At 52.5% G+C, this 9,454-nt stretch overlaps 1 protein-coding gene across 1 annotated transcript; it reads left to right on the top strand.

The window, feature by feature from the left end:
* The first annotated feature begins 268 nt into the window (after positions 1-268).
* On the top strand, positions 269-7,830 carry ZBTB39 (zinc finger and BTB domain containing 39). Its single transcript, XM_080935967.1, has 2 exons — positions 269-373; positions 2,102-7,830. Exon 2 carries the CDS (start codon positions 2,146-2,148, stop codon positions 4,285-4,287), a length of 2,142 nt encoding a protein of 713 aa, XP_080792093.1. The 5' UTR covers positions 269-373; positions 2,102-2,145; the 3' UTR covers positions 4,288-7,830.
* The last annotated feature ends 1,624 nt before the right edge of the window (positions 7,831-9,454 follow it).

Genomic DNA, 9,454 nt, shown 5'->3' with positions numbered 1-9,454 from the left:
TAACGGAACAGGAGCACAACTTTTTGTGAGGCTGTTGGGGGACAGGCTCAAACCTGCTTTTCACTCCCCAGGCGACAGGGCGAGGGGCTGGCGTGGGCTCGTGGCTCCGCCCGGCCGTCGGGGGGCGCTGCCTCCTCCGGGACGGCGGGGGGCGCTGCGGGCCGTGCGGCGGGGGGCGCTGCCTCCTCCGGGACGGCGGGGGGCGCTGCGGGCCGGGCGGCGGGGGCGGCCCGGGCCGGCGCGGCGAGCGGCTCGGCGGATGGAGAGTCTGGCCGCGGCCGGCGGCGCCGCCTCCTCGTCGGGCCGGGCACGGCGGGCCGGGGCCTTTGTGTGAGGCGGCGGCGGCGATGGTGCTCGGGCCCCGCGGAGCCGGGTAAGCGCGGTCGGGTCCTGCGGGACTCCGGCTCGGCCTTTCTGTCGCCCTGGCTGGGCGCGCCCCGCCGGTGTGTCTCCGGCCGGCCCTGCCTTCCCTCCCGGCGGCCGGGCCGCGTCTCCCGGGCCTCCGCTCGGCCGGCTCCCGCGGCGCCGGGCCTGGCTCGCACGGGGGCAGCCCGCGCTGTGTGCGGCGACCGAGGTGCGCCCTCCCGGCGGTGCTGCCCCTGCCCCGGCGGATCGCGGGGAGACCGCGGCGCCCGCAGACCGTTGGTTGGGGGCGCACTCCTTGCAAGTTGCAGACCCACAGGGTGCCCGGAGCCTCCCACGGGAGACGCGTGGTCGGTACCCAACAATACTCGGACGAGTGCTGGGCCCCGGGAAAAGTTGGGAATTGTTGGTAGAACCTGGTGCGATGGAGAAAGGGGCTGTGCTGCTCTGGGCGAGTTGTGCAACACACACAGGCTTGTGACTAGCTGCTCCTCCGAGGTGTGCAAGACCCGAAAGGGGGAAAAAGTGACGCTAAAAACACTTGAAGGAATCTTCCCCTCGCTTAAGGCATCCAGTTGTTACTGTACGGCTGGTAAAGACAGATACAGCGTACCTAAGTACTTAAGTAATGTTAAATACCACCGTTCTGTTCTCTTTAGTTATGAGTTTAGCATTATCCACAGAATACAGTAACGGTGAGAAATCAGCATGCCAAATGGGTCTGGGAAGGGCCAGAGAATAGGCAAGTAGGGCATGAAGGGCGAGATGGGGATTCAAGAGTGAGATTTTGAACTGGGTCTGGTGGCTCATGTCTGTAATCTAGCATCTCAGAGATGGAGGCAAGAGGATCTTAATGAGATAAAGACCATTCTTAGTACCAGCAGTTTCAAAGTCAGCACGGGCTACCTAAGATCTCAAAAAGGAGAGAGGAAAAAAAAAAAGAGTTGAGAGGTTTGTTTGAGGACTATAGCAGACACCTGAAGGGGCAGCCGTTACGTCTTCCTCAGCAGCCAATGGAACGTTGACAATGGCGTTCAGGTATATTTGTGGCATTTGGCATTGTGAGGGGAGAGAATAGATTTAATGACGGAAAAAAAACTTTATTTAGGAAGAAGTTAGATAAGACCTGCTGCTTTGGTAGTTGACTCAGTTGGAAGATTCCTAGCTAGACCCCCATAACTTACTCCCCTCTTTTTAAAATGTACCGTCTGTACTAGGCTATCCTAGAACTCCTGATATTCCTACCCCGGCCTTCCAAGTGCTAGAATTCTGGGTATATACTATTGTACCCAGCCTCTTAAGGTTTTTTTATTTAATGAATTTATTTATTTGTTTTGTGTGGATGAGTGTTTGCCTTCCTGCATGTGTGTGTCTGTTACCGGAAGAAGTCAGAAGGAGGTGTCAGATCCCCTACACCTAGAGTTGTAGACATGCAGATGTTGGGGATGAAACCTGGATCCTCTACATGAACAGCAGATACTCTTAGCTGCTGAGCTGTCTCTCCAATCCCAACTCCTTAGACTTTTAAGATCAAGCTAGTTGGTTTTTTCCTCATCCCTTTGGGTTTGTCATGGTGGTTCTGTAGTTAGGTACGTGCAGGGTGAAGACCATTTCCCCTTTGTTTTCTTTGGCTTCAGTTTCCATTCATTCGGCTAGGACACTTTGAGGATGGTTGTGTTTTTCCCCTGCACAGAGCCCCCTTTTTTAGGGATGTTTCGCTATCTTGTCTTGCCCACAGATTGACCTTACCGATACAGAGGCAACTTCCTAGGAGCTGCTAAAATGGGCATGAGGATCAAACTGCAAAGCAGCAACCACCCCAACAACCTGCTGAAGGAACTCAACAAGTGCCGGCTGTCAGAGACCATGTGCGATGTCACCATCGTGGTGGGGAGCCGCTCCTTCCCTGCCCACAAAGCTGTGCTGGCCTGCGCAGCCGGCTACTTCCAGAACCTCTTCCTAAACACCGGGCTAGATGCCGCCCGGACCTACGTGGTGGACTTCATTACTCCTGCCAACTTTGAGAAGATCCTGAGCTTTGTGTACACGTCTGAGCTCTTCACAGACCTGATCAACGTTGGGGTCATCTATGAGGTTGCTGAGCGCCTGGGTATGGAGGACCTGCTTCGAGCCTGCCATTCCACTTTCCCCGACCTGGAGAGCACCGCAGTAGCCAAGTCCTTGACCAGCACCAGCGACAGCCAGTGTGTCACTCTGAGTTGTCCTTCGGTAGATCCCACCCACCCCCTGGGAGAGCTCCGGGGGAGTGGGGAGCACTTCGGTCCTGATAGAAACTATGTGCTGCCCACTGATGCAGGAGGAAGCTATAAAGAGGAAGAACAACGGGGTGTTGCAGGTGACACCAGTCCTAGCTTGCCCCTGCCACAACTACCACTGCCACCAAAGTCAGAAGACCACGATGCCCCTGTTCCCTTCACATCTGTTCCTAGTATGGTGACCCCAGCACCAGTCCTAGGCACAGTCAGCACAGGCATCCAAACCAGCGCGAGTTCTTGCCAGCCATACAAAGTTCAAAGCAATGGAGACTTCAGTAAAAGCAACTTCTTTGCCTCTGATAGTGCCGCAGACATTACGAGCCAGGCCAATCCCTGTCTGAGTAATAGCGACCACTCCAGAGATCCAGGCTTTGGGCAGATGGGTGAGCTCCAGCTGGAGGACCTGGGGGACGATGATCTGCAGTTTGAGGACCCGGCTGAAGACATCGGGACCACGGAGGAGGTGATTGAGTTGAGTGATGACAGCGAGGACGAATTGGCTTTCGGTGACAGTGACCACCGGGAGAATAAGGCCATGCCCTGCCAGGTATGCAAGAAAGTTCTAGAGCCCAACATTCAGCTGATACGGCAGCACGCTCGGGACCATGTGGACTTGCTCACAGGCAACTGCAAGGTCTGCGAGACCCATTTCCAGGACCGAAACTCCCGGGTGACCCATGTTCTGTCTCACATCGGCATTTTCCTGTTTTCCTGCGATATGTGTGAGACGAAGTTCTTCACCCAGTGGCAGCTGACCTTGCACCGGCGGGATGGGATATTTGAGAACAACGTCATCGTCCACCCTAATGAACCCCTGTCTGGGAAACTGGGTCTCTTTCCAGGAGCAGCCGCCCAAGAGTTGAAATGTGCTGCCTGCGGGAAAGCATTGGCCAAAGATTTCCACATGGTCAGAGGCCACATCTTGGAGCATGTGAACCTGAAGGGCCAGGCCTGCAGCGTATGCGATCAGCGCCACCTCAACCTGTGCAGCCTCATGTGGCACACGCTCTCCCATCTGGGCATTTCCGTCTTCTCCTGTTCCGTCTGTGCCAGTAGCTTTGTAGACTGGCACCTCCTGGAGAAGCACATGGTGGTGCACCAGAGCCTGGAGGATGCTCTGTTCCGCTGCCACCTATGCAGCCAGAGCTTCAGGTCTGAGGCAGCCTACCGCTACCACGTCAGCCAGCACAAGTGCGGCGGTGGCCTGGACGCGCGGCCGGGCCTGGGGCTGCCACACCTAGCCCTCCAGAAGCGCAAGCTGCCCACCGAGGAGTTCCTGAGCGAGGAGCTGGCTCTGCAGGGCCAGCCTGGGAACAGTAAGTACAGCTGCAAGGTCTGTGGCAAACGGTTTGCCCACACAAGCGAGTTCAACTACCACCGGCGGATCCACACGGGTGAGAAGCCTTACCAGTGCAAGGTCTGTCACAAGTTCTTCCGAGGCCGCTCGACCATCAAGTGCCACCTCAAGACGCACTCGGGGGCGCTCATGTACCGCTGCACCGTCTGTGGCCATTACAGTTCCACCCTTAACCTTATGAGTAAACATGTCGGGGTGCACAAAGGCAGCCTCCCACCCGACTTCACCATCGAGCAGACCTTCATGTACATTATACATTCCAAAGAGGCTGAAAAGAACCCAGACAGCTGACTGGGAACCAGCAGGGCCAGAGGGCGCTCCCAGGTAGCAGCTGGGATAGTGACCTTCTAAAGGCTGTTGGTCCCTCCCCAGCTGACGCTACAGTTTGCCTTGTCTGTGTTGTGTTGAGAGAAGAAATAGCACATAAGCTGTTACTGCTTTCGAGAGGCAGCAGCCCCGTTACATTTACCTCCGTACCTATTCTTGCCCACAGAGGGCTGCGTCTTGATGATTTTGAGGCTGGCTTTAGGATCTAGTCAAGTGGCCGTGTTAACTCGGTCCCCTTTGCCAGTTTCTCTAGTTTTAGTTTACCGATAGGTTTTATGCTGCTAAGAGTCCGACCACCAGCCTCACTCGATGGGGTTTTCACTGTGGCTGTGACCGCCAGTCTTTGGCGGGACCACGGCTATGAGAAGGTTTGGGGAATGTGGTCATTCAGAAGGGACTAGCAGCAAGGCAGTTCATCTCGGGTTCCCACGCCCTCCTCAGCAAGGGCAAGGTGTCAGGAGGGGAGGGCACTACTTGCTCCACAGCTCGGATCTCCTGATTGGACGGTGATAATCTCTTGGCAGCTAGATCCAAACTGGGGACCACGCTTTCCGTTTAGGTTGGAAAGCTTTGGTTATCCCATGGTTCCCACGGTGCTGCCAGCCGGTGCAGCCTGGGTGGATGGAAGGAAGGGCCTGCCTTTCTCCTCATTTCCAAAGAAACACGTTTTTTTGAGTGATAACCCTGATGTCAAACCTGTCAAGAGCAGGGAGGGCAGAGGGCCACCACAGCGTAGTTGTCTGCCCTCTGGCTCCCTGACCTTGCGTCTCCTGGGCAAGGAGGAGTTGGCTCAGGCAGCAGCAGTCTTGCCTTAATTTACACCGCGTCCCCCACTCAGGACGGTTTGACCTGCAGTGTAGAGGAGAAGACCGTGTGAGTTGGTGGTGGATCTTGAGCCCTTCGGGAGTAAAGGAACCTGAGTCACTGTGGCATACAGCAGGGTGTACATCCTGACTGTCCCAGTTGGGTAACTTGTTTACTTGGTGGTTCACCGTGTGGGAGTTTGGCAGTTCACCTTCGACCTGCTGGAATTATCCTGATCTGTCATTGCATCACCCCCAGGGGGCGCTCTTGGATGGCAGCTGGCTTAAGCCTTCTGCAAGGCTGTTTGGCTCCATTCTTAGTCTATGAAGGTGGTCTTGCCCAAAAAAGGCTGGAGAGGACCCTTGATCTTGCATACTTCTAAGAGGCACTTCAGTAGCTCATACTACCTCACCCCGCTCAGGTGAGCTCTAAGAGTCCCTAATTTTGGGCCCTGCCTCCGACACTGCCCCCAGTGGGACTCAGCAGCACTCTGGGCTGTTTCATAAGCAAGTGGTTTTAATTAACTCACAAAGCCTTTCTAGACATTAATATTTATTTTATTATTATTATTTTATTTTTTTTGTTTTGTATACACACTACCCAGCATCTCTTTTCGATAAGTGGCTTTAGGAAAATTAGTTTCTCTCAAGCAAGGAGCCACATTTCAACGGAGGGTTATGGCTGTGGAGAGGAGAGCAGGGATGTGACTAGGAGAGAGTGTGCCAGGCCTTCTAAGCAGCACAGTTTCTGCAAGTATAGTCTCTAGCAGAACAAACCCAGATCAGTCACAGGAAGAAGATTTTTGCACAGTGTTTTATTCTTCCGACATGGGGCGCCTCCCATACATATCTTTAAGACACAGGTAAACCAAAGCAGTACACAGTTGTGCCGGCCGGTGAGTCGGTGCCTAGGCCTTCCTGAGGGTCCGAATGATGCAGCTCCGACAGTTTGGGATACCCCTCAGCATCTGAACCCGGTTTCTGACTTACAGTTTACACAGTAGATCTGCTGAGCTTTCTGACTCTCCCCCTAGACTGCTGCTGAGGAGTGTGTGTTGACTAGAGACAGGTTCGTTGGCACATGGCCTTGTGGATGCTGGGTGGTCTGTGTACTTATCCTGAAACTGTGAAGTTTTCCCTTTTTGCCATAAACCAAAAAGCAGATCTTTGAAGTTTTGCCCTTGGATCACTAAAACACAAACTGTATCTTCTGATCCCTTCAGGTTAATTGATCAGGGAGGTCCAGTTGGTCCCAGTCAGACATGTAGCAGTTGGGACCAGTAGCCCACAAGGCTCATTGCCCAAACCATGCCTCTTCGGGTAACCCCACGTTTGTGCTGTGTCCCCTTCTGTGTGAAGTTGTATTTGCTTTCCCTGCAGCTGGCTCATCCTTCTTGACGAGACTCGCAGCATTACCTGGCAGTGACACCGGTGGGAAGTGTTGACTTTAGTTTGAATTTTTAACTTAACACCCATTTGATTTTACCCCAACCCCTTGGATTCCCTGCTGTATCCTGTAGAGTTCCCTTTGACCTTTGAGTGCTCCATCTTTGCTTGCCCCCCCCCCCGAACTTTCCTTCCCCCCTTTTTGGTCTGCACTCAGAACCATCTGTATAATGTTCAGAACTCTCGTCCAGCAATTATTAGGAGTGTCTAGTTGGCTATTTGAAGAACATTAGGCCAGACTTGGGGACATCCCTGGCCTGTTTCCTAAGGGAAAATTGTAGTGTTGATGTAGCACACTGGCATTCACAGCGTGTGCTTCTTGTGGCCAGAGGACGTGTGCACGGATGCTGGTGTCCTCTGACCGCTCCCCAATGCCACAGATGCCAGAAGGCCCTACCAAATGAACCTCATTATTTGGTTCTAGAGTTTAGGGTTCTGTGGAGTTCCCACAGTTCATAGCTAGAAGAAACAAGGTGCTGGTGGGGTCAGGTGACCCTAAAAATAAGACATAGGTGAGAATATATTTTACTTTATTGTGACCTATCCCTAGCCCTTTATCTACAGGGCAGACCTATAAGCCTCAGAACGTTATACCCAGGCAGGGCTTTGCTACTGATTATTTTCCTTTTTCTGGCTTCCTGCTGTGCTCTCCAGCAGTCCCCAGACTACTCAACCTTGAAAGTGAATTTAAATCCCTCTATAGATGGACACTGAATTTGTTGGCATGGGAGTGGGCCCTATTAAGTGGTCTCTGTCTGTCTGGGAGTGTGTACGGTCCCAGTTGCATCAGGTGAGACAGAAAGCAGGTGCACAGCCTCCCTCTCAGTGTGATGATCTGTCATGATCAAAGTCAAAGAAGATGGCCCCCGTGGCAGTGATCCTGACATTTCCCCTCTGCCAGTCCCCACCCACCCCACCTGGAGTAGCTCAAATCTCTCGTGAAGCAAAGAAGTCGTCGCTGTCTAAGTCCTTCCATTAAGTTAAGAAGTACTGACCTCCTAATATTTAAGTGTTTACTATCTGCTGTAAAGTTTTGTATATTTTGTAAACCTTTTCCCCCAAATGGTAGACGTCTAAACTCGTACATCTGATTCTTTTATATTCCATTGTTCAGCACAAAGTGTGGTTTTTATTTAGAATAAAAAAAAAGAGAGACAGAGGAAAAAGAAATCTGAAGTGAGAGTTCCTTTTCCACGTCCACACACATCTGCCTCCAGTGCCCTCCTGAGCTCACATCAGCCCAGCAGATGCCAGGACTCTTTCAGTCAACACACTGTTTCCCTGGGGCTGGAATTTCCCAGAACCGGCTTGTTGACTGATTTTTAGTGGGAAATGAGGTCAAAGACTCAGTGTTTCAGGGAAAACCTTGAGGTGATCTGTCAGATGTGGAGGACAGTGAGCCTCTGCAGTGGTCTCAGCCCGAGCTCGGGAGCCAAGGGTTCTTGGTGGAGTGGTGCGTCTGAGCAGGAGGTGACAGGGGAAGAAGCCTTGTTTGTCAGGTAGAAACTAGTCCCTCAGAGAACACGGGCCTGTGGTCTGTTTGGTCTCAGAGCTCAGCTAAGACCCAACGCCTGGCCAATCAATCATCTGTTGACATGAACAGGCTTGTAGCCAGTATGTCTGTCTGTCTGTCTATCCCTTCCACGGGTGCACAGGCCCTCAGATTCATCTGGTGATGATACCTGGTCTCAGGGACGAGGCCTCTGCGGTCATCTATGCATAAGATGTAAACAAAGCTCACATCAGACACATGGGCATCAAAGCTTAGCTTGCACTGTGTGGGGACAAGTGAGAAAGGCCTTTTCAATGTAATCTCTGCATCATCTGGTTAAGTTTGTACTGTACCTTAAGCAGCAACTAAGACTTCAGCTGTGCTACTGAACTTCCCAGGACTCAAGACCCTCTTTCCCTCTTCATGTTTGATAGACCCAGGGTGCACCCACTATGGAACATGGGAGGGATTTGTCTGGTAAGTACAGGCTGAGGTTTCTAATAGCAAAAGTGGTTTCTTTCATATTTATGTATGTGAGCACACTGTTGCTGTCCTCAGACACACCAGAAGAGGGCCCACAAAAGTGGTTTCTAGTTGAGTAGTTGTTAAGCCTTCCAGGTTGTTAGGGAGGTGGCTCAGTAAAGTGTCTGCCACACACAGGAGTACCCACAGTGGGCATGGTAGTGATACACATTTGTAACGCTGGCCCACCAGCCGGTGAGCTCGAGGTTCAGTGAGACCCTATCAGAATAGAAGTTGGAGAGCCATTGAGGAAGGCATCTGCTGTTGGCCTTTGGGTTTGGTCTGCACATTCACACACCTGCACATGTATCTACACACACACACACACACACACACACACACACACACACACACACACACACACACACACATTCCAGGTGCACTGCTGGCGGGAGAGCCAGGGAGACAGATAGGAGGAAAGTGTGGAGGCCCCATTTACCAGAGCAGACTGTGGTCTCCAGAGGCCACGGACACAGAAGGCAGAAGCTACAGTCTAAACCTTATGTGTTTGAGTCCTTCACATTCCCAGCCCTAGTTTCCCAAGTCTGGTAAAAGCCATTGCCAGGGGACCCACTTGTTACCAAGAGGATATCTTTTCTTTCTGTAGTTTTAATAGACAACTCGCTGGGCAGGGGAGTGGGGGCTGGAGAGATGGCTCAGTGGTTAAGAGCACTGACTGCTCTTTCAGAGGTCCTGAGTTCAATTCCCAGCAACCACATGGTGGTCAACAACCACCGATAATGAAATCTGGTGCCCTCTTCTGGTGTGTCTGAAGACATACAGTATGCTTATATATAATAAATAAATATTTAAAAAATTAAAATGGGGATTGGATTACTGGTGGCTGTGTCTCCCTAGGAGAGAGGTC

The sequence above is a fragment of the Micromys minutus genome (genome assembly GCF_963924665.1).
Source record: "Micromys minutus genome assembly, chromosome: 22".
Taxonomy (NCBI): Eukaryota; Metazoa; Chordata; class Mammalia; order Rodentia; family Muridae; genus Micromys; species Micromys minutus.
Note: the sequence above shows the minus strand (reverse complement) of the source record. Positions and strands in the feature narration are given on the sequence as shown.

Bases quoted from the DNA above. Each gene is read 5' to 3' on its own strand.
- ZBTB39 (XM_080935967.1), top strand. From the start codon at position 2,146: ATGGGCATGAGGATCAAACTGCAAAGCAGCAACCACCCCAACAACCTG.